Source organism: Pseudoliparis swirei, chromosome 8 (assembly GCF_029220125.1).
Source record: "Pseudoliparis swirei isolate HS2019 ecotype Mariana Trench chromosome 8, NWPU_hadal_v1, whole genome shotgun sequence".
NCBI lineage: Eukaryota > Metazoa > Chordata > Actinopteri > Perciformes > Liparidae > Pseudoliparis > Pseudoliparis swirei.
The window spans coordinates 5744556-5770175 of NC_079395.1; the positions used below are offsets into that span (position 1 = coordinate 5744556).

General features: G+C 42.8%; 2 protein-coding genes across 2 annotated transcripts in view; both read left to right on the forward strand.

Moving 5' to 3' along the window:
• Nucleotides 1-232: 232 nt before the first annotated feature.
• atg9b (autophagy related 9B) lies at nucleotides 233-13863 on the forward strand. Its single transcript, XM_056421219.1, has 13 exons — nucleotides 233-891; nucleotides 1032-1075; nucleotides 1436-1500; nucleotides 2402-2572; nucleotides 5733-5874; nucleotides 6017-6765; nucleotides 7405-7558; nucleotides 7830-8009; nucleotides 8659-8904; nucleotides 9071-9303; nucleotides 9427-9520; nucleotides 9765-9849; nucleotides 10634-13863. The coding sequence occupies exons 1-13, from the start codon at nucleotides 783-785 to the stop codon at nucleotides 10786-10788; spliced, it is 2427 nt and encodes an 808-aa protein (XP_056277194.1). The 5' UTR covers nucleotides 233-782; the 3' UTR covers nucleotides 10789-13863.
• Nucleotides 13864-17388: 3525 nt separating this feature from the next.
• Nucleotides 17389-25620, forward strand: part of LOC130197795 (obscurin-like) — a 64949-nt gene continuing 56717 nt past the window's right edge. The window contains 7 exon segments of the mRNA XM_056420684.1: nucleotides 17389-17583; nucleotides 18604-19681; nucleotides 22885-23154; nucleotides 23278-23538; nucleotides 24119-24424; nucleotides 25039-25305; nucleotides 25497-25603. Of these exon segments, the coding sequence (XP_056276659.1) occupies nucleotides 18613-19681; nucleotides 22885-23154; nucleotides 23278-23538; nucleotides 24119-24424; nucleotides 25039-25305; nucleotides 25497-25603 (2280 nt within the window). The 5' untranslated portion in view covers nucleotides 17389-17583; nucleotides 18604-18612.

Sequence of the window (25620 nt, forward strand, 5' to 3'; positions counted from 1 at the left end):
TGCACTGAGTGGTGCTTTGCTTCACAACAGACAACAGCAGGGACGAATTGTAAGCGATTTGTGCAAACAGTCATAAGATAACTCGACAAAAAGCAGACTTTTTGGAAGGAAAAGGGAGAAAACTACAATTCTCATCCGGAAATGACGCCATTGAAAACGGAAGTGACGCACAGAATATTTTGTTGACATTTATTTGCGAAAGACAAAAACAGTGGACTCACTGACACACACACACACACACACACAAGATGGGGTATTTTGGGAAATCAAATAACGGACCTCGCGACAAAACCCCTCCAACCAACGTGTAGTTGTGATGTAAACGTAGCCGCGTTTGTCAAACGAGTTCTGGTCAAGGTTGGACTACCAAGAAAGACGAAAGGAGATCCAACATCATCAGCAGAACAAGTCGGGGACAAAAACAAACTGTTTCCCCTGGACTGCATGAGTGGCTGAATCATTCAGAGGCTAACCAGCAGGCAGCGGTGACCTCAAACGGCGGTTTGCAACACCCGGCAGTTACCCTGACAAAGATTCGCGGACTTGATTATCAACTGCCACTTTTGCGTTACTAGGGTTACGCGAGCGGTGACCGTCAGACCAGCGAGATAGCGAGCTAGCGTTAGCTGTTAGCTAACGGTACCCTGATTGTAACTGCTGGAGCTTGCTGGGGGAGCTAGCTACAGATATGTAGCCGAGGTTACGAGACTACTCTCCTTTACTTTAGTGTTCACGACAAATGTGCTCGTCAGCTGGGAGTGACCTCGAGAATGTGAAGTACAATGGCCAACTTCGAAGCTTACCAGGAGTACCAGAGAATTGAGGACTTCGAGGAGGACTCGCCACCAGGGGAGGCGGATTTACTGGTGCACGTGCCAGAAGGCCTAAAAGGTAAACATGTTTTGAAGTATAATTCTTATTTTTAATGACTTACAAACTGCACGCTGTGAGTTTGCCCCTAATACGTGCGTTTATTTACACCAATGTGCAAAAGAGCCAAAGTGCTAACGCTCTCGTTTTTTTTTTTGCAGAATCATGGCACCACATCAAGAACCTGGATCACTTCTTCAAAAGGATATCCTTTTAAAATATATTATTGTTAAGTCGGAGATGTGTTAACGTTTACTGTCACTGCATATGTTGCACAACACCATGCTGACACACAGCAATTAGGATACTGGTCAGTGCTCATATTTAGAATATGTTGGATGTGTTTACTTCGTGACTGCCACGTGTTTTTACAGTAAAGAGATTCCGTGGGAGAGACTTTTCTTAGGATTTAATTTTCCTGGAGTTTTGACTCTTGATATGTTTTTGATATCTTATGTTTACCTGTGTATTATTTGTGCCTAATCAAGGTTTTTTTCAGTGACTGATTTTCAGTATTCGGCTTTGTTTAATGCTATTTCAGATGTTCCTTAACCAGCTTGTCCACATCTATCATTTCCATCAGAAGAATGGCTTTGCTTGTATGATGTTATCAGAGTTCTTCGAACTTATGTAAGAAACAAAACACTGAGTTCAGAAGCTTATAGTATCTACATCTTGAGACACTGTGATGAGGTTGGGTGTGCAGAGACACTTGGGCCTTGTTTATGTCACTGGTCATATCCCATGTTGTTATTGTGGCAGCTAAGTGTGTGCCAGAGGCTTCAGCATGAACAAGTTCAGACGGAGGGTTTCAAAAGCAGCTGTACTGAGAAGTTCTTGTGAAATAATGTTCCCACACTAAACGTGTACATTTTGATTATTGCTTTATTTGCTATACACTTTTCTACACTTACTATTAATATCACCTCTTTTGCAGCACTTCTGCTGTTATAACTTATTCGGTTATCCTTAATTACATCACCAGACCCATATAACAGCACAACGTACTCTTTAAATACCGTTCCTGCTCCCTGAGATACATTCAGCTTCCCAGTAACCTATCTCGGTTATTGGGTCTGGTGTATGTGACATTCGGGCCATTAGACTGAGAAAATCTGTCGACATATCTCCCGAAGATTTGTGTGCTTGATTCTTAACTGCCACCCAGTATTTTTGATGTTACCATGGTAGTGTAGGGTTACAGACGTGCACGCTAGAAAGCTTGTGTTAGCACTTCATATCATTACCTGCATTTAAACTACTTGATTTGCTGAGTCGCTAGCTTCAGAATGTAGCTGAGGTCGTTACAGTGTTCACTACAACTTGTTTATCAGTTCAGGGAGACCTGGGGGGGGGGAACCTGTCACATTTGTTATTGCAGAGAGTAGAACAGAATGATCAGTGGCGTAGAAATGTACTATATAATATACTATATAGCAATACTAGTGTCTTTTGTCATCGTTTGTACTTTTGTTTTGTTGGACTGTCGTTAATTCCGATGCCTAATTTCTTTTTTTTCTTGTTCAAACAGTCAGTTGTTGTTTGTTGTGACATTCACAACGTTCCTCGTCAACTGCGTGGAGTACGACGTCCTGTTTGCCAATCGAGTGGTCAACCACACCGGGCCGGGCCAGAACCCCTTGGACCGGAACAAGGTCACTCTTACGGATGCCATCCTCCCGAGTCAGCAGTGCACTCAGAGGTAATCCGGTTGAATGCTTGTCTACTGAGAGCTTGAGGCTGTGAAAGTGTATTTGTTTTACTGTGGGGGCAAAATCAGTAGACTTGTCCAGGTGAATTAATCGAAAAGCCTAAACTTCACAGGATGTGCCCATCCCCTCATTCCAGACAGTTTGATTAGATAATTTATCCTCAAGCAGACCTGGGCTAGGATATTATTAGAACCCCTTTAGAGACAAGCCTTCAGAGGGTTTTCATTTGTCTGGCTTAATACAGTTGTAATCAGACTTAATGTCTTCTTGGATTGTGGTAAATGTGGCTTCAGACTGCAAGATACAGTCACATAGAAAGAATATGGAACAGTAGACTATTCAGATGTGGCCCGTGGGGCTCTTGATTTAATGGTGGGCGATGTCTCTTCAAGCTCTTTTATTAACTAACTGTCAGCACTGTAAGCAATGGTCTTAGCAGACACTGTCTTTTCTGAGTATCCATTGCTTGTTTTTATTCTTTAAACTGTTGTCCCAAAAAGAAGAAACTTTAACGCTCATCTAAATTCAGACAATGCAACCCAAATGTTACATTTTTATATTATCCCTTTGAAGACTCTACCTCCTCTACCGCCCCCCCAAGCCACACCCCTCTTTTCTATCAGAACTCTCTGAAGTCCTCACCGTCGCTCTCTCTCCACGCCTCCTTCTCACTGGTGACTTCATTCGGATCAACCGATCTACCCTCACATCTGACTTCCTCTCTCCTCGACTGTTTCCATCTTACCCAACACATCACCTTCCCCACACATAAAACTGCCCTCCCCATAACCTCCCCCTCTCCAACCTCACACTCTCTCTGACCACCATTGTATCCTCTTCTCCCTGCCCCCCTCCATCACACCCATTAAACGCTCCATCTCTTTCCCGCACATCAAATCAGTCAACCCACTTACTCTCTCCCAGTCCATTTCCTTCATCCCCTGATTCCTCTCGACTACAACTAGCCCTGAAAACCATCACAGTCTCTTTCACCCTCCTCTCTACAAGAAGACACGCAGATGCCTATAAACACCACATCTCATCAACAGCATCAACCCTCAAAAGCTGCTCAAACTTCACGCCAACAAAGTCTCCCCGACTGACTGTCTGCCCCGCTTTTTCTCCCCACTGATATCTTCTCAAAAAGCCTTCCTCTTCAGTCCAACAACACTGAAACTGCCCTCCTCAGCATCCTGATGACACAGTGAGTCATCCTGCACTGCACTGGAGAAAACAGTTCATCTCCTCAATGGTCATACTCCACCCTTTCCTCTGTCACGCAGGGTGGTTCAACTTCAACCTGGACTTTCACTGTTATGATACACAGATTTACATAAACAATCCACAAAGAACCCACCCCTCCCACATTGAAACCTAACTTAACTCAACAACCTTGGCTTCAGGACCCCACCTCTCATTCTGTTAGCTCCATTATTAAGACCTCCTATTTGTCTCCTCCCCTCCACTGGCTCCCCATCAAAGACCGCATCAACTTTAAACTGACTACTGTGTTTTGTGAAGACATCCGCCAAGTTAAACATATTCATTTTGGGAAAAGGTGTTACCGCCAGAGGTAATAGAGGATTACAAGATAGCATTAGGTTTTGGATTATTAGCATCACGTTTAACTAGATTGAAGTCAAAGTGACTTGTCTCTTTCTGTGAAATGTATTTCTTTCTTCATTTTGTTGTTGATATGTAGCCTCATTCCTGTAATGGGTACTTAGAGGAAAGTATGTGTGTACTGTGTTGAGACAGGCTTTATGGAACAGGGCCGTGTAATTGATAGCTTTGGTGAGGTATTACTGTCCGGCCGAGGTACTGACAACCCGGCAGAGCCAGAAAGCTGACGACCACATGACACCTCGCTGGCTGAGAGGCGCGGACCCTCTCCAATCTCATGTTGTCGATATTAGCTTTTTCTCACAAAATGTAGCTTCGCTTGTGCCGTTCACCTCCAGCCGGTCCAATCGGCCTCTCTCACCAATTTGTTCCTCGATTCGGATTGTGGCTCAAAAGTCGGTGACTTAAAACCGTTCTAATTTGGGAACAACTTGTTCCACAGTTTGGAACAGCAGCTCGGTGTTCATCGCATGCTTCTCTAATTTCCACTTTAAAGCCAGATGCTTGTCGCGAAAAACATTCTCATATTTTGTTTATCTAAGCTGAAAGTTAACTGATATGAAATTGCCAAGAAATGTTCATATTAAAAAAACACAAACAAACGAGGAACTTTTTTTGGCGGAAGGTGCAAGAATCGCGCACCAAGACACCGAGGCGCCGTCCGACAGAGAAGCGACAACGGCTTTAACATTAGCTAATGGTTAACTAAAGCCGGCGTGTTCTGTGTTTTGACATCTAATACTCGGAGGATTGCTTTATTTTAGGGACCTAATTCGGCAGGATGTCTCCCACACAAGCTGTAAACAAGAGTTGAGTGACAGTTTGATACGTGACAACATGCACTGAGCAAAAAGTGCACATTTCCTCATCCGCTTATCTTGAAATAAGTTAAACACTGACTAAAGGGTCAATTAAATTGTTGCAAGAGGAGAGTGGGTGTGTCTACTGTAGATGTTATTCTGAATCCCAGATTTCAAATTATCCTCCCCTGAACCACTTTGCCAAGATATTTATTGCCTTGCTATCTTTCCATCCTTCTTGAGGCTCTTACTGTAAATGTCCCGACTCGGCTGTAAGTAACCTTTACCTGGTTACCCATGTCTGAATATTTTTGTCGTCACTCGCCCGTGTGTGAATGGCCAAAAGCCATAACTCAAACAAACTAGAACGGGCACTCGGTAGAGCGCATACCTTCGCATATCACAAGATTGGGCATTGAATTATGAACATTTTGGCATCAGTTGCATGCCAATTGGATACAAATTGACCGTGCTATGGTAAAAAGAAGATTTTGACCTTTTCATGACCGTGACCCGATCGATCCCAAAATCTAATCAAATGGTTCCCGGATAATAACCAATCATCCCACCAAATTTCATGCGATTCGGTTTAATACTTTTTTAGTTAACACGCATACAAATAAATAAATAAATACACGGCGATCAAAAGATAACCTTCCGCATTTTCAATGCGAAGGTAACAACTCCAGACTGCCATATCTGAAAGGGGCTTTTTGTTTGTGTTCAGGATTCAAGAGAACAGTTGGATCATATTCCTCCTCATCATGGCAGCCATCTTCTGGATCTACCGACTTGTCAAAGTCTTTTGCAATGTTCTGAGCTACTGGGAGATCAGGCAGTTCTACAGCAAAGCACTGAAGATCCGTATGGTAAGCGCCACACCTGGAGACCTTTTTTATGATGATTACATCATCGCAGTCTTGTGACAAAATGTCTTGCGATGAAACCACGATGCGATCCATGTTGTCATGCTGTCGTACTCGTCAACTCACGTTGTGCTCCTTGCCCCAGGATGAGCTCTGCAACTTCACATGGCAGGAGGTCCAGGACCGGCTCATCAGCCTGCAACGAGAACAGCAGATGTGCATCCACAAGAAAGAGCTGACCGAACTGGACATCTATCACCGCATCCTGCGCTTCAAGAACTACATGGTGGCCATGATCAACAAATCGCTGCTGCCGGTGCAGCTGCAGCTCCCCCTGCTGGGCAACGTGGTGTTCCTCACCCAAGGCCTCAAGTACAACTTCGAGCTCATCCTCTTCTGGGGTCCCGGCTCTCTGTTTCAGAACAAGTGGAACCTGCACCCCAAGTACAAGCGCAACGGAAACCGCCTGGAGCTGGCGCAGCAGCTGAGCCGAGTCATCCTGCTGATGGGCGTGGCCAACCTGCTGCTCTGCCCCTTCATCCTGGTGTGGCAGGTGCTCTACGCCTTCTTCAGCTACACCGAGGTGATCCGCAGGGAGCCCGGAAGCCTGGGCGCGCGGCGCTGGTCCCTGTTCGGCCGCCTGTACCTGCGGCACTTCAACGAGCTGGACCACGAGCTGCACGGACGCTTGGGCCGCGGCTACAAGCCCACGTCCAAATACATGAACTCCTTCACGTCGCCGGTGCTGACCGTGCTCGCTCAGAACTTTGCCTTCTTCTCGGGCTCGATTTTGGCGGTGCTCATTGCGCTGACGGTGTACGACGAGGACGTGCTGACGGTGCAGCACATTCTGACCGCCATCACGGTGCTGGGAGTGGTCATCACGATCGCCAGGTGAGTTTTCAGAGCAAGGTTTTTTCATCTGTTTTTGTTTTTTACCAGCGCCATTTTAGCATCTCTATCAGTAGCTTTTAAAATGAAGCTGGTTTTGTATTTATCTTTCTGTTTATGTAATGTTATACAGATAACTGTATACGATGACCTTTAATTCGTTCAATATTTTGATTAATTGTTTTGATCTTGTTTCTTCAATTTGGAGGAATTCATTCCTTTCAGTTGTAAGTTTTTTTCAAGTTATGGAAGGAAGTCAATTGTAAAGGAAAGGGACCTTTTAACCCTCCTGTTACCTTTACATTTACTAACATATTTTACCCTCTGGGTCAATTTGACCCCAGCAATTAAAACCTCCAGAAAATTATTAGAATTAATATTGCTTCCCAAGTTTAAGTGTGAGGTACTTTATGTTTGTTTGTTGACTACCTAAATAGCCCTTTAAATATATAAAAAAGTTGATATTTCTTATATGTTTGACACAGTGAAAAACAGCCTGGGGTCAAATTGACCCCAAAGAACACCGACATTAAACATTGAATGGGGTCTTCCTCATCCATAACAGATGTTCAGTCCAAAATCTAACCACACTGCACATAACTATCCATATTTTGTCCATATTTTGTACCTGTCCCACACCAGGTCCTTCATCCCAGATGAGCATATGGTGTGGTGTCCAGAACAGCTGCTGCAGTGTATGCTGGCACACATTCACTACATGCCGGACCACTGGAGGGGCAACGCTAACAAGAGCGAGACCCGTGACGAGGTGGCGCAGCTGTTCCAGTACAAGGCGGTGAGCAGCGGAGGCCCTCTGTGGCCCGAGATCACAATTGTCACGCTCTTAAACTAAAGTTATAGTTGATGGCGTTTTTTTTACGTACCACCTGATCACCGAAGAGACGTTGTCGGACTGGATTCGGTCTCATAGCACAGTCACTCGAGTTAAATCTGTTCATATTCTGCACATCCTCAAACGTATGCCAATAATATACATTGGATTACATGGAAATAAATTCATTCCTAATTGGATTTTGTGTGATCTGTGTTTCCTCCGTCCTCTTCAGGTGTTCATTTTGGAGGAGTTGCTCAGTCCTATCGTCACACCCTTCATTCTCATCTTCCACCTGAGGAATAAGTCTCTCGAGATCATTGACTTCTTCCGGAACTTCACCGTAGAAGTGGTGGGAGTCGGAGACGTCTGTTCCTTTGCGCAGATGGACATCAGGCGCCATGGAAACCCGACGGTAAGATCCACACAGAGGATTCAAGCCGGTTCGTAAGAGTCTCTCAAACTGTCCACGTGTGACGAAATATCTGATTTGACGTGATGTCGTTGTTTGAATTGATTTACACTACCGTTCAAAAGTTTGGGGTTATCCAGACAATTTCGTGTCTTGCATGAAAACTCACTTTTATTTATCAAATGAATTGAAAATTGAATAGAAAATGTAGTCAAGACATTGACAAGGTTAGAAATAATGATTAATATTTGAAGTATTAATTTTGTTCTTCAAACTTCAAGCTCAAAGGAAGGCCAGTTATATAGCTTATATCACCAGCATAACTGTTTTCAGCTGTGCTAACATAATTGCACAAGGGTTTTCTAATCAGATATTAGTCTTCTAAGGCGATTAGCAAACACAATGTACCATTAGAACACTGGAGTGATCGTTGATGGAAATGGGCCTCTATACACCTATGGAGATATTTCATTAGAAACCAGACGTTTCCACCTAGAATAGTCATTTACCACATTAACAATGCATAGTGTGTATTTTTGATTAATGTTATCTTTATTGAAAAAAACAGTGCTTTTCTTTGAAAAATAAAGACATTTCTAAGTGACCCCAAACTTTTGAACGGAAGTGTATATGTGGTTACATCTTCTTGCAGTGGCTATCAGAGGGCCAGACGGAGGCCTCCATATACCAACAAGCTGAAAATGGCAAGACGGAGTTGTCGCTGATGCATTTCACCATTAAGAACCCACGCTGGCAGCCGCCTCAGGAGAGCTCCGTGTTCATCGGCCAGCTGAAGGAGAAGGTGCAGCACGATGCACAGGGGGGCCCCTCCACCCAGCTGCTGCTCTCCGAGGCTCCTCTCTGCACCTCACTGCATTCCAACCAGTCCGGCACTAGGGTAAGAGCCCACAGTATGATTATCACCGGATATTCAAATAGCTCCGGAATATATTTATCCGCATAAACTATCGATCCACGAGCAATAAGCCTTTTGTTGTTGTTGTTGCATTATTGCGATGTAATCGTATTTACTTGGTGGCTCTGTGTTGACCTTCTGTTTCTAGCCTGACAACCTGCTGGCCAGTGTCCTGGCACACCCCATCCTCACTGCATCTGGACTACAAGGGCGAGACCATCGCTTCATCCCACCGAGCACCGCTGCTTCTGCCGCTGCCAGTGTCCTGGCCTCTCTGTCCACCTCTCAGCTCCAGCACTCCGGCCGCTCCCACAGCCTCCTGCACTCGTCCATCCACCCCGAGAGCACCATGTACCGCAGCGACCGCAGCGGCATCGAAAGGTACTTCACACACATCACATGTTCCAACTCCATTACGTAGCCAGAAACGGTGTTTTTGGCGAGATCAGTCAATAAATGCAGATGCTCGTCATCGGCTTTGGTTCACGTGTTTCTTTTTGTCAGTATGTCCAACAGTGACTCTCACATCCGGAGCAATACGCTGCACACAGAGTTCGCCTCAGCAGAGATGAGTCTCCATGCCATCTACATGCACGAGGTAATATCCTGCCTCCGGGCCCGAGAGTAGTATATATATATGTGTGTGTCCTCCTTTTCTCTTTTCTGTGCTGGAAGTTCAAAGTGATAACTCTTCAAAATGGAACTTTTGATCAGCGTTTGGTTTGAATTCACATCGGTTAGAAATGTTTTTAAACGGTGACCTGTCTTTATTGTTAAATAAAAGCAAAGCAGTATCCCTTGTAGCTGTTCTGCTGCACATTGACACCTGATTGTCTGTCCAGCTCCACCAGCAGACCTCCCACCCACAGAGGACTTCGGGCCAGTGGCAGAACCCGGTGCCGATGAGAGATCTGCACACAAATGCCGGTAAATGACAATCCTGCTATTGAAAAAACCAAGTGACAAGTTAATGGCAGCGTGCAGCTCGGTTTATTCAGTTTAAGTACGATTTTAGACATTTATGATTATTTTGGATATTATGACCTGTAGAACTTAATTAGTAGAACCTAATTACACAATCCATTCAGAACAAGAACAACAAGTTCAAAGTTCAAAATTATCTTTATTGTCAATTTTCCAATGTTGAACAAAATACGTTTGCCTCTTTTGTCCGACATAAAGTGAAATAATAGTAATAAAGTGCTAAAATAATAAAGTAATGAATACATTCCAAACACTTTAGAATAAACTACAACAGCTTTTAGAAGCAAATATGTTTACTTTAATGCTTGTCAAACTTATGTGATGTGTTATAGAAATCAACTGATAATAATAACATAACTGCAAATATTGGTAATTTTAAGTTCATTATCCCAACTATAGTAAAATGAATGGAGACCAATGACTGAAAGTTGAATAAATGCATCATATGAGGTAAAGTCTATTCAGGGATTTGTAGCACTAGTAATTTGGCTAAAACATGTCTAAAAATCTTTAAATTGTATTATTTATTATTAATGATGCACAGGCATGGAGCAGTCTGTACATTTGCCAGAACTGGCCTTATCAAAACTCGAAAGTCCTGTTTGCCATGAATCATAATATCAGATGTAGATCGAAATGTATAAATACATTCCCGTATTATAATTCTTCCGTATTAACTAGACTATGGCTGAGGAAGAATCTGACCTTGTGTCAACACTCTTATCAGGTTTCCACGGAAACAGTGGCCTTGCCTCCAGCATGTCCATGCCCACCCCTGTCCACCTTGGTGGCTGGCAAGAGGAGGAAGAGGAGGAGCAGGAGGAAGATCAGGAGATTAATAATGGATCTCCTGCGAAACAGGCTCCGGGGAGTCGTTGTTGACGTGCCTTATGTCATAAGGTATATGCTCTGAACTCCGCAGTACGACACGAGTCTACGATCTATGCTTTGTGGTTCTGTTTCCTGTGTAAACGACAACAACGGCCGTTTATCCTACAAGGGATACATCGCCATGACAATTTCTCCTCTCTTACCTTTTTTTTTTGGATAGAGTTTACATTTTTTTTTCTTCTTCTATGAACATTGTGGCCTTAGATGATCTTCATGGAGAATTTTTAGCATGGACCTTTTAAAAAAATATTAAAAAAACATGACTCCGCTTGTTTTTGGAGGAGTGGCTCATCGAATAACCACCGTCTCTGCACCGCCGCGCCTCATCCTGTCACATCAGGCAGACCACGGCATCAGGGAAACCATACGTCTTCCGTCCGATCCATGTCGACCGTGTCAGAAACTGTGTGCGAAGCGAAAGAGAGAGAGAGACGTATTCACGTCTTCATAGGATCACTGTGCGAGAGGCTCATCTCGACTCACGCTGCGCCCGTTCGCGCACGCTTCAAGTGTTTGTGCATCGGAGAAGAAAAAAATATTCCAGGCGCGAATCTAATTGAAGTGTCTTTGAGAGGGATGGTCTGTGCTACAGAGAAGGCAAAATGTATCGTAGCTGCCTGAATCCGATTATTCAATATTTCAAGTTGTGCTGTTTTAACCCTGGTGATTTGTAAATACACTTTTGCATCCTAGTTATCCTTTAAAAAGGCCACATTTCTATTACCAGAGCTTATCCTTGAAAAGTATACCAAGTATTGATTTGATAAAGAGGGGACTGGACGGGAGCCAAACTACTAAAATGTCTTTAATCCAGATATACACTTGCGTCAACGCTGTGTTTAGTGGTCCTGAATGCAGATTTTGCTCAGTATTAATGTTTCCGGAGCTGATGTGTGCGGGACTAAAATCATGGGACCCAAATACACCCGGCGTCAAAATCCCAATGCCGATATAAGATGTCTTTTTAAGTCTATTGAAGCTGGACACAAAGTCCGCTTCATGCCTTAACACCCATTTAATAACACACGTTTAAATCCTCGTGTCTGTATTACCTCAGTGGTGGTGAAGAACAAATATGACTAATCAATACCTCTGCAGTGTAAATGCTCGTGTGTGAATACATATACAATATGGGGTTATGTGCAGTGTGCAGATGCATCTTTTAACTGCATTTTGATTTTAATGGCATGTGTAAATCGGATCTGTTCCATCTTCCCTTGTTATTTGCTGCCTAGCAGACGTTTTAAGTCAAGCATTGATGTCCCAGGAAACAGTGGGAAGGAATCATTTTCTAAAGAACAAAACAGGGTGGTGTTGCTTTTGAAAATCATTTTGTTTGCCTCCCTTTTTTCTAAAACGCTCCCATAAAAAGAAGAAGAGGGAACTCCACCATAAGGGCTGATTTCAGAGTGCGCGCTGTTGTTTCTGCAGCTTTATGCTTGAACATTATCAGGCAGCAGTTCCTCTGTGTTGACTTTATACTTTCAAAGTAAGAGCATGAGGAGGGAGAAAAAAAGCCTTTTCCACAGTCTGCATCATGTTAGCTTTAGGTTTATTTATTACCTGTCGCTCCCAGATATTTAAGTGATTTATGTGTATTATTTATTTGTAGGAAAAAAATATTTGTGATTGTTTTATTAAATGGTTTAATTTCAGAAATAATTTTTTATTAAATAAAAAAAAGAACAAGTTCCCCCCTCCACAAAAAAAGGAGTAAAATAAAGAATTTGATTTGGGAATTCTGATAAAGAGTTTTCATGAATGCAAAGATAACATGGGCAGCTGCAGCATGAAGTGAAATAAAGTGGGACTAAATTATTAACTCAACTAAACTATTTGGTGTGTAAAAAAAGATCTTCCTGGTCATTTTGTATCTCATTCTTCACAGATAACAGTAATATATATCTCGTCCTTCACAACTGCAAGACTTCACAGGATACACATGTCTGTGCCCTCTCTAGTTTAGAAACTATGTATATGGAAGGAATGCTTTTTGACACCTGCGTAAAACATGAACTCCGTATTTTGCACTGACAGAATTTTTTTTTTAACGCGTGTGTGTATATATATATATAATATATATATACACACACACACTACTGGCATCCGCTACATTCGAGAAACTGCAGGTCTCAAAAGGGACGCTTGAGTCAGTCTTTGTATATCAGCATCAGCACATATTGTATCGTCGTTGTCCACAACAGACCCTGTGTGTGTGTGTGTGTGTGTGTGTGTGTGTGTGTGTGTGTGTGTGTGTGTGTGTGTGTGTGTGTGTGTGTGTGTGTGTGTGTGTGTGTGTGTGTGTGTGTGTGTGTGTGTGTGTGTGTGTGTGTGTGTGTGTGTGTGTCGTAGAGACACTGGAGCTCAGCTTTGTGCACAGAGTTGATTTCTTTGACCGTCTCCACATCTCACTGTCTGTCTTTTTGATTTGAATCAGTGCCTTAGTATTAAGGATTATCAATTGTTCTTTTCTAGAAGCCATTTTAATGTAAACCATTGGATTTAGCAGCTCATGCTATGTACAGTATTTTATTTTGGCGAGTCGTTGTGTATAGCATCATGTATGTAATGAAGTCGTGGATGCGGCTCGTGAGATGAGTCTGATCCGGGGTCACACTTCTCCTTATCGATTTGCACTGTCCTCAGCATCCTAGAGAAGTGGGAGTGTGCCTTGTACTTGCTGGTGTCATCACAGCCAACCTTCTCATCTTACTATGGTTTCTTATCCACTATACACCAGTCTAACAATCACAGGGACTGGTCACAAGGTGCTAAGTTTTCATCCCGAAGTGTCGAATATGTTTTAACATATGTTTTTGGTTGTTTGTTCCACACGTCTGTCTGTTGGTTTTTGTTCCGTAAACTAAGAAAACACTAGCTGAAAAATGAAACATGCCAAAATAACTTGTTTTCAGCACAGCTTTATGATTCATGCAGTGTTTTTGTTTTTGTTTCTGTGAGTGAGTAGAGAGGCAAAATACATTTTATTTTGAGTGTTTTTCATCATTACATGTGTGGTTGATTATGCGATGTTTATGTGAAATAAAAAAGATATTTAAATTTTCATTTCATTCGTTTTGTATTTGCGTTGCGAGTTTGCGGTGGCGGGCCTTTTGAGATTATAATGTGAAACATTTTCTTTCCGAGATGCGTGTATCTGACTCATGCCTTTTGTTCTCCGTTTGAAACTACCTGACTTTGGCGACCCCTAGTGGTAGAATCAGAGAAGGCACTTAGGCAAAGTGTGACATGGCCAACAAACAACAATCAGCCAGATGAAAACAGTTAACCAAAATAATGATGTGTACCTAATGAAGGACATCTAAAAGAGCGAACGAATCATACATATCGCATATTACATACATGTGATTTCAATGTGTCTGATTTAATCTGATAAATCACTCCGTCTTTAGGTTTTGAACTCTTCTTTCACCTTCCTCCCTTCCTCGAGGTGCAATAAGAGCTCAGTGGTGCAAATCGTAAAAAAAATTGAATAATATATTATTTCTGCGTTGGCGTCTCATTGCACCCCCCTGTTGTCCTACTTATACTCTCAATACTGTAAATGCTATCCACAGTGTAAATAAACACCACATGCGTCTATTTTGAGACACACTATTTAGTCTCATCTGTTTTCTTTCTCACCCCCCCCCCCCCCCCCCGCCAATATCCAACCAGTTGTTATTAATTCTTTGCCATCTGTCCTCGGTGTAAATCTTCTTTTGAGGAAACACCCGTGCGTTTTTCGGCTGTGAACACGATACAACCGTGACCTTATTCTCGAGATGCCTAAGAGGTCAGGTGGAAGGCAGTGCAAGTCAGATGTTGGAGAGGATACATTGAAAATGTCCTGTGAAAATTGTCTCCTCACCAAGACATATTTACCTTCGCATTGAAAATGCGGAAGGTTATGTTTTGATCGCCGTGTATTTATTTATTCATTTATTTTTTATTTTTTTATTTGTATGCGTGTTACTCGCATAACTAAAAAAGTATTTAACCGAATCGCATGAAATTTGGTGGGATAATTGGTTATTATCCGGGGACCATTTGATTAGATTTTGGGATCGATCGGGTCAAAGGTCAAGGCCATGAAAAGGTAAAAATCTTCTTTTTACCATAGAGCGGTCAATTTTTATCCAATTGGCATGCAACTAATGCCAGAATGTTCATAATTCAATGCCCAATCTTGTGATATGCGAAGGTATGCGCTCTACCGAGTGCCCGTTCTAGTTACCTTAGCATTGAAAATGCGGAAGGTTATGTTTTGTTTGCCGTGTATTTATTTATTTATTTATTTGTATGCGTGTTACTCGCATAACTCCAAAAGTATTAAACCGAATCGCATAAAATTTGGTGGGATGATTGATTATTATCCGGGGACCATTTGATTAGATTTTGGGATCGATCGGGTCAAAGGTAAAAGGTCAAGGTCATGAAAAGGTCAAACTTCTTTTTACCAGAGCGCGGTCAATTTTTATCCAATTGGCATGCAACTAATGCCAACATGTTCATAATTCAATGCCCAATCTTGTGAAATGCGAAGGTATGCGCTCTACCGAGTGCCCGTTCTAGTTTTTTTAAGTGTTGCTTCACAGCGAGGCCGGGTGCCAGGTGTCTGTCTGCTGCCCTCTGCAGGTGTTAGTCCTGAGAATGACGTTTTGTTCCTTGCCCGAAGGTTGTGGAAATACCGTCCCATGATATCATTCACTGCTATTAACTGATCGGGCTTCAGGAAAAGCAGAACACAGAAAGCCCAAAGATGAATAGAAAGAAAAGAAAAGAAAAACAATTGGAGATAACGTAAAAATGTATTTTGATATAAACCAAACGGGCTATTGTTCCAGCAAATGTTTGAGTGAATACATTTGTTTAAATTGTTCTCGGTATACTGTCAGGCGCATGGAAACCAAAGCCAGGAGCCAGTATGAGATACAAGACCAGTACATGTAGCAACAGTGGATTACTGTCTGCTAGAGTTTCGGGAAGTTTAAATCCGGGTGCCCGCGACCTGCTGCTGTCAGTCATTGGCACTGGGGGAAAGCCCACCAAGGAAATACCATGGAGGCCAAAGAATAGGGAAGAGAGGGGTAAGACTTGTACCCATTGTTTTATATCATAATAATTATAGTAATAACTTTCGTTGAATAGCACCTTTTAAAAACAGGGTTTACAAAGTGCTCTACAGAGAAGCAAGGCAAAACATAACATCAATACAAGTAAACATTTCAGAAAATACAGGAGGCAGAAGAGGCCCCATATAGGCGATGAACACAAGAATGGAATACAAAATACAAAATAAAGAACAGACAAACTCAATTCGGGGGACCAAATAACTGCATAAAAGGACGACATCACTTGAAAACAGTTCTATTAAGATGAGTTTTAAGAAGTGATTTAAAAGAAGTTTCTGATTCTGCGAACATTATCCCCTCAGGTAGGTCGTTCCAAACTCATAAAGTATAGGACATAATGAAAATTAATGCCCTGCTATTTAAGGATTGATATGCCATGCCCAAAGTGTTTTAATCATCGTGAAGATGTGATGGGAGATGGATTTAACGCATTACTATATTTGAGGGTTTTTTTGCTCACTAATTATGGGCCTGGCCAGCCGGGTAAAGCAAGAGATTGATGTGGTTAATTGTGTGTACTTGTATTATTGAAGTGCTGCTAGTGAATACCAGTTGTGGAGCAAGCACTTTTACATAATACAAGAAGCAATGCCACTCTGTCAAAATGCTCAGGTACAAGTCTGACAAGGTGTATATAGTATTATATCTAATCAGTGGAATATCACTGTATTATGTATTATGTATATATACATGTGTTACTTATATACATATAAGTTTATGTGTATATATATATATATTATATATGTGTAAGTACAAAGGTGTTACCATCAACGGATACTTAAAGTGGTCATTGTAAAGAATGGCCCATTTCAGAATTTTTATTGTATAATTTAATCATATTTTATGTTCCAGCTGGTAAAGGTGTTTGTTGCATAGCTTCGTCTATAATAACACGTCATAACTAATATAAATATGCAAAGCAACAAGTAATTAAACCTGTCAATTGAATATGGAGTAAAATGAATAAAGTAACATAATAAACAAATATATCCTTCTTAGTTACTTCCCACCACTGCAGCAGTGTTCCATGTTATACACTATTGTTTGTGCACAACACTAATTTGCTGTCAAGATAGTGCAGTAAATGCTTAAAGTAGCATTTAAATTGTAAAACATACTTCAAACGTGTACTTTAGTCGGTGCAGTACGTGAGTAAATGTACTGCTTACTTTCCACCAGCGCAGGTGTGACGCATGTTGGAAACTCAAGCAGCCGATTATTCAGCGCCAACAGTTCGTTCGACCTGGAGTGTGCAGCGAAGCCCAGCAGAGGACAGGCCAGCCTGCTCTCCTTCCCGACCTCGCCAGCACCCTATCTCCTATCCCCTATCTCCTATCTCCTAAGTGTGGGACGAGTCTATTCTGGAAAGGAGGCTGCGCAAAAGTCGGCCCGTCAGATATTTGGCATCATGAGGGACCCCAGAAGAAAGAAAACATAAGTCTCGTCAAGCGTCCACCGCAGGAGACCACAGGGGGAGGGGAGGGGGGATGTTTCCACCATCCCGGATTTACAACCATTTCAAGGATATTTAAGCGCAAAGAATACTTTTTATTTTTTGTCTCTTCTTTTTTTACTTCTGAAGAGTGGTATTGGAGTCGGACTGACGTTTTTGGGCCACATGACGTCTTACCTGAGTGGCTGAAGACTCAAGGTGAACAAAGTCATTTTAGGCTGAACAAATGACGTTACATTTGTAATTATATGCCATAACGTGACCGCTGTAGCATATACACGTGCATATTTAAGGGATTTCAACTTGAATTCGTACGAGTATCTAAGTGGTATACGCTTTCTGACCTGTGACGTCACGGGATAAAAAAAAGTGACCACAGGAATTGAATTCCAACATACATTTTTAAAAGTCGTTAAAAAAATTTTTTTAGTGCGTTTTAGACACGCACAGAGAAAAGAATCTACGCATCTGAAGTGGAAGCTTTATCAAACAGCTGATATCCCTTTCGCTTCTACAAATGGCAATGGACAGAGACGGGCTCTGACAGCTGAGGCTATTTTTAGACAGGCGGTCTGAGCGGACAGAGGTGACAAAGCTTGCACACGTCACTCTTTTGGAGAGGAACATATCTGCTCCCTTTGACCTTGTTACGAGGGGAATTCGTTTGTTGTTTGTGTGGTTAAACTACTTTTATTTCCCCTGTGGAAAAACATTGTACGTGCACGAAGTTAAGGCTTTGTATTGATGAATGTCTGCGGGGTCCTTGTTGATTGACAGCTACTGTAACTGCCTGCCATAAATATGCCTATCTGGACTGTGGATTTATGTCTATTTTCATAGCATATTTATAGAGTACACTTAGCCAACTGTCACGCCCGCACAATGGGTTTGGGTTTATTTGACAGTGTGTCTTTGTCATTGAATGTGGAACCAGAAAGTAATATGAGATGAATGAAAATCTTTTTTTTAATGATACAACATTGTGGTTCCCATTTGTTACAGTTCTGCAAACATATTATTTATTCTAAAAATTCAATTATAAATTTGCCAGTCATCAATTGTTCATAATTTAACCCAAAATAGTTACTGAACAGCAAACTATATGAACAATGACTGAAATGAATGGGACACGTCCTGTTATATGTTGCGTATTTTTAACGTGGCTATACCCCGGCGCAGTACTGCATTGCTTTATTCATCTCTTTCTTTGATTTACAGGAACCAAAAATGGATAAAAACTTATTCGGAGGAGTCCCCAGGTTCCTCACCCGCCCAAAGGCGTTCTCAGTGTGCGTGGGCAAGGATGCCACGCTGAGCTGCACCGTCATGGGCAGCCCGACCCCCCTGATCACCTGGGAAAAGGACAAGCTGAAGCTGGCATCCGGGGGGCGCTTCAAAACCGTGGAGGACGGAGACGTGTACCGCCTCACCGTCTACGACTTGACACTGGAGGACAGCGGCCAATTCATGTGTCGGGCCAAAAACAGCGTCGGCGAAGCGTACGCCGCCGTGACCCTCAAAGTGGCGCTGCCGGCCGAGATGGCTCAGAGAGCCCCCGGGTTCTTGGTTAAGCCCACCTCTACACGCGTGGGTTTGGGAGAAGATGTTGTTTTCCACTGCCGGGTCGTCGCCTACCCCGACGCCAACTTCGATTGGGAGAAAGACGGCCGCTACTTGGGGGAGACCAACCGCATCAAGATCGTTTCCGACGGCGACGGCAGCATCCTGAAGATCCAGAGTGTGCGCAGCCTGGACGGCGGCACCTACACCTGCAGGGCCCAGAACACCGTCGGCCGTTGCCACGCCGCGGCGGCTCTCGTCGTGGACGCCGAGGATTCCCGCCACCTGTGTGCAGATAAAAACACCTCCCTGCTTTCTCACCTACAGAAGCGCAAGGAGGATATGAAGAAGGACATCTCCATCTATCGCACCGAGGAAAGCGGATCCTCCGTTTCTTCCTCCTCCTCCTCCAAGGCCGACGCCACCGATGGTTTGAGTTCTCTGAGCCCGGAGCGCAAGCTGCCCAAAGGTGTGTTCACTCGCACCTGCACGGTGACCGAAGGCAAGCACGCCAAGCTCAGCTGCTTCGTGACGGGTCACCCGAAACCCCACATCACCTGGAGGAAGGACGGAGGCAACATCAGCGAGGGCCGCAGGCAAGTCATCTACGAGGACCAAGCCGAGAACTTCATCCTCAAGATCCTGTACTGCAAGCAGAGCGACAACGGCGTCTACACCTGCAACGCCACCAACATGGCGGGCCAGACCTACAGCGCCGTGTTGGTCACGGTCAAAGGTAAGAGGGTCGCGTGTGAGGAGAATGCGACACGCGATACGTTTGTGTACGCTTTTTTACGAGAATCCTCTGGAAGCGAGCCATCGTGTGAGACGCGGTCGTGAATTATGAGCGTCATCTGTCGGCACATATGACATCAGAGGCTGTTTCTCTGGGTCACGATATTCTGCATTTACACAGGGTTCGTACGGTCATGGAAAACCTGGAAAAGTCGTGGAATTTTAAAATGGTCATTTCCCGGCCTGGAAAAGTCACGGAAAACACTTAAATCATAAAAGTTTTGGAAAAGTCATGGACATTTATTCTAATCTCATGTTCATTTGCGCCGAGTTTGAAATAATTAATATGTTTTTTTAAAGAAAGACGCTCAATGTAAGCCGGCGTAGGCTCTCGATGCACAACATTTTCAAAAAATTTCATGTTTATACCGAGATTTCAGTTTGGTCATGGAAATTTGGTTTAAAGTCCTGGAAATCCACTGGTCAACATGTGTAAGAACCCTGTTTACAGCATGTATAAGGCGGACATGATTACATGATTTCATTGATATTAAAACAAGTCCCATGAAAAGCAACACTGTGTCCCAAGACCTAAGCCCCCATAAGTCATTTCCTAAAATGGTTCGGCACTGTAGTGTTTAGCTAACGTTACTCAGGACTTGACGACTATATTGAGCTGAACATGAACACCCATTCGGTGCTCTACTGAGTATTTATAACGCCAGGTTGGTGTACGTGGGATTTACTCAAAATAAACTGCAGTGCCACAGCGACATGTCACCCAGTGCATCGGTGTGTGGCTCGCTCACGTGTCATGCAGGGTTCGTACGGTCATGGAAAACCTGGAAAAGTCATGGAATTTTAAAATGGTCATTTCCAGGCCTGGAAAAGTCACGGAAAAAACTTAAATCATAAAAGTTTTGGAAAAGTCATGAACATTTGTAATAATCACATGTTCATTTACACCGAGTTTGAAATAATTAATGTTTTTTAAAGAAAGACGCTCAAAATATAAGCCGGCGAACTCTCTCAATACGCAACACGTTCTGCATTTTTCATGTTTATACGGAGATTTCAGTTTGGTCATGGAAATTTGGTTTAAAGTCATGGAAAAGTCCTGGAAATGCATTGGTCAAAACTGGTAAGAACCCTGGTCATGTGTTTAATTGAAATATCAAACGGAGGTATATGGCACGGAGGAATACGTCGTGTTCGGAGGACAAACTCGTTTTGAGCAACTGCACTACGCTACATGTTCAAATCAATGTACCAGAGCCTCATTTAAACCTCTCGAAATGCATGTGAGGCTTTTCACAACAAGGTTGAATTCTGGCTCGGCCTCTGAAGTAGGGTGTCGAGTTGCATCTATTTTCTGCCGGCGATGAGTCTAGTTCACAGATGCTAAGACGGTCCCCGCACTCACCGGGGCCACATGGGAGACTTCCCTCGGAGAGAAATTGTCCCAAGGGAAGGAAACCGTAGGGATGTAGATTTCTGTCGGAATGTCCGGATGATGAGTTCAACGCTGGTGCAGGAAACCTGACACACCTGATGTTTGCCTTGCAGGTTGTCAGTTTGCAAAATGTCAGGGGACTTTTTTTGCAGTGGAAAATCTAAATATGTTGAACGCGTGATAATTTATCAATTTTTACAATTATTGCACAAAATACAGCATGGAATAAGAAAAATAGAAAAAACAACGAATAGGCCGACAGTGAATCGTCACTTCTGATGTACAAGTAGAATAACAATGGACGTGGGAGAAAAAAGGTTGTTTTTTTCGGTTCAATCTTCTTTGTGTAATCTTTGATTTAACAACTTGATTTTGGATTATTATAATAAAATAATTTGGACAATAAATGAGGAGTCCTGGCAGAAAGGGAAATCTGTAATTTTCTTGGGAAGATAACTCATTAAAAGTATTTCTTTTTTGGGAATAGGAAGGTCAAAATAAAGAACTTCTTTGAGGATTGTTAATGTTTACCTGCATATGTACTGCATGCCCTCAAAGCTTGTGAGTAAATGGAAAGATGAAGTGCTTTCGGAGCCGCACTGTAGATCGTCAATTTTCATTCTCCAGAGTGTGTCTTGCAACCTGATATTCTCAAAGTAAGAATATTCCACTGCCCTTTGGAATGGAAATAGGCAGGATATATCTTAATGTGAATAATCTATTTATTTAAGTCGGTACTTTGATTGATTTACTGAACCCAGTGGACTTCACCCGTAACTCACAGTACAGTTCCTCGTGTTTCAACGCTTGATTCCTAAACTGGTGGCTTGGATCCAAACGTATGGATATGGAAACTAAATCGGTAAAATCTTTCACATATTTTACAGGTATTAAGCAAAAAAACAGCTATTTCCAACCAAACTGCCCTCAGCTTCAAAAACCAAGATTTCACAGTTGACTTCCCCAAAAGCTTTTTTTCTTCTTGCTATATTGCCCACATGTTCCTCTGTCAGAGCTTTTGACTCTCCAACTTGATGTTGTGCAGACAATGTACAGAGCTAAAGCAAAGTCACTGCCAGACTGTGGACAAAGTTTATTTTCAATAAATGAGTGTAAATGTGATTTGAGAGATGTTTGTAAATTCACGGTACAAAAGGCTAAAAAAGGGATTAAAAGAAGATGTATTTCTGTTGTAGGAGTCCAATTATGGAATAATGTTGAAATGGATGTAAGAATGGTGAACTCCTTTTGGGTTTTCAAGGGAATTATTTATAAAACAACTGTTGAGAGTTATAAATGTAATTAAAAACATATTAATATGGAAGATGTATGTGGTAGTATATATAAATATATTTATTTATTTATTTTGTTTTGTTGTTGTTTTATTTTCTTCTTTATTTTGATTTCAATTTAGGATAGGAATTTATAAGCATTTTTTGCTTCTACCTATCCCTTTTCAGTCTTTCTCTTTTGCATATTATATAGGATAATATTGTATTGTATTTGATTGACTGAATAAAATACACAAACAATACACAAACAAACAAACAAATATGTTGAATAGCCAAGTCGTATTTTTTTGGTGGTAAAAAAAAAAATGCACACATTACATGTCCAATCTCTTCTAATATCACTCAAATCTAAACTAGAGATTAAGGGGAAATACATTTATAAAATTGTAAAAGGGTTGATTTTGAAGTTGACTTACCAACGGCTGTGTAACCTGAACGTGCTGTTGTTCTTCAAAACAGAGCCGAAGGTGCCCTTCAGGAGGAAGCTCCAGGACGTGGAGGTTCAAGAGAAAACGTCGGCCACTCTGATGTGCGAGGTGCCCGTTAGTGCCACCCATGCCAACTGGTTCATGGAGGAGACGCGGCTGCAGCAAAGCACCAAGTATTACATCGAGCAGGAAGGCAACCTCCGACGTCTCACCATACACAACGTCACCACCAACGACGATGGCGTTTATATCTGCGAGATGAAGGAGGGCAGTCGCACCGTGGCCGAGCTCACCGTCCTGGGTACGGCGGAAGCATTTTTCTTGTCTTTTATTTTCCGAATAAATATAATACACGGGCATTACAATGGTATTATCAAGAGTCAGTCACGTGGCCTTCTTAAAATACTGTCCTCTTATCCCCCAGGCAACATAACGAAGAAACTTCCCCGGAGGACGGTGGTCCCCATCAGTGACACCGTCATCTTCTGCGTGGAGCTGGAGCATCCCTTCCCGGACGCTTACTGGACCCGCAATGGGGAGAAATTGAAGGAAGATTCCCGTATTTCCATTGCGTGCATGCTCAGGCAATACACGCTCACCATTAGAGATTGCCAGGCAGACGACTCGGGAGAGGTGGCCTTCGTGGCTGGAGACTGCAAGACCTCCACTCGGTTCTCCGTCACCGGTGAGGATGACGCCCCGGGTCAAAATAACAAAACATTGAACTAAACTAATCAGCAGGGGCAGTTTTTCCTACAGGCAAAAAAAAAGAAGATTTTTTTTTTTTTTTTTTTTGCTGGGCAGTTTTTTTTTGAATAATATTTGCCACAAGTGACCCAGACCTTCTAAGATTGTTGTTTGCCAGCCATCAACAGAACAGAAAACAAAAAAAATATTATTTGCAGGCGACGAGGGAGTGAATGTGCACCGTTGATCAGGGGGGCGTGGCCGGAGCGTAGTTCAGCACAGACGTGACATTTTCTCAGGGATTTTGTTCTTTATTTAATGTTTGTTCATTGTTGCGATCGTTGTTCTGTTTATTTGACAGAAATTCAGTTTTGCAGGGCAAAATAGCGTTTGAAAGTTACAATTCCGTTTTCGTGCAAAATTGTTTTCAAATTTTCTTTTGGGGCGGGGGGGGGGGGGTACGAGTGAAGCTCGCCTAGAGCGCCAAATGTGCTAGGGCCGCCCCTGCTAACCAGCCTATGAATCCCTCACCAATCGGATTATCTAAACAAGCGTAATCCTCACTCTTTCTGCTCTAGCCGCCAGGAAGCATCCTCCCGATCCCCCGGTCGATGCTGTGGTGCAGAACAAGACGGACTCATCTCTCACCATTCAGTGGTCTCCTCCAGACAGCGACCGCCCTGTACCCATCAAGGGCTACATTGTGGAGAAGAAGAAGATTGGCACTCAGACATGGCAGCGGTGCAATGCTGGGGAAACCATCGTTTCCACGGAGATCACCGTCTGCAGCTTCACGGAAGAAGCCACCTACCAGTTCCGCATCTCCGCCATGAATGACTTTGGCCAAAGTGCCCACCTGGAGGTGCCCGGGAGCTTCTTCCTGGGTAAGACCGATGTGTCGTTTAGTCATGTACACTACCGTTCAAAAGTTTGGGGTCACCTAGACAATGTTGTGTTTTTCATGAAAACTCACACTTTTATTTATCAAATGAATTGCAAAATGAATAGAAAATATAGTCAAGACATTGACCAGGCTAGAAATAATGATTTTTATTTGAAATATGAATTTAGTACTTCGAACTTCTAGCTCAAAGGAAGGCCAGTTCTATAGCTTCTCTCACCAGCATAACTGTTTTCAGCTGTGCTAACATAATGGCACAAGGGTTTTCTAACCATCCATTAGTCTTCTAAGGCGATGAGCAAACACAATGTACCATTAGAACACTGAAAATGGGTCTCTACACACCTATGTAGATATTTCATTAAAAACCAGATGTTTCCACCTATAGAATAGTCATTTACCACATTAACATGTATAGAGTGTATTTCTGATTAATTTAATGTTACCTTTATTGAAGAAAAAAAAAGAAGTGTTTTTCCTTGAAAAATAAGGACATTTCTAAGTGACCCCAAACTTTTGAACGGTAGTGTAGTTAAGTGGCATGGTCGTGTTCTTCTTCTCATTCCTTTTTTTGTTTTTGTTGCCGGTTGTCTCCAGAACCCAGTGCTGACGTCAAGAAAGGCCTGGCGGACGGCGTCGCATTCTCCGGGGAGGAGTTCTCCATCTCCGTGGAGCTGTCCGCGGTCTGCTCCGGCTTCTGGTCTCTGAATGGCCGCCTCCTGCGCAGCGGAGCAGACTACCTCATCACCAGGTCCAAGAACACGCACACGCTGCTCATCCGCGTCGTGACCACGGAAATGAACGGATCCGAGGTCAAGTTTGTGGGCGGAGGCTCGCAGAGCGAATGCATCCTGTGTGTGAAGGGTAGGCACTCCACGACACTCGGATACTATCCACACAGAAAACTACTCTAAATCATATACATACACTGTAAAACATCAGATTTTCTGTATTACAATTTGTTAATATTTTTAATTGAATGCCATTGATATCGAACGTGATTAAATGTAATAGCAATGTAATAAAGCCTTCTAACATGAACACGGTATTTTTAGCTCCTTCTTGGAGGTTCACCAACAAGTCCGATGTGCTGGAGGTGGTAATCTGCGGCGCCCAAGCCACCGCTCAGCTGACTGCTGAGGTGTCGGATTACAACGCACAGGTTTGTGATGGAACATA

Excerpts from the sequence above, each read along its gene's own strand:
- atg9b (XM_056421219.1), top strand. The coding sequence starts at position 783 with ATGGCCAACTTCGAAGCTTACCAGGAGTACCAGAGAATTGAGGACTTC. Across the intron at positions 5,875-6,016 it reads AAGCACTGAAGATCCGTATG|GATGAGCTCTGCAACTTCAC; the intron begins GTAAGCGCCACA and ends TCCTTGCCCCAG. Across the intron at positions 6,766-7,404 it reads GTGGTCATCACGATCGCCAG|GTCCTTCATCCCAGATGAGC; the intron begins GTGAGTTTTCAG and ends GTCCCACACCAG.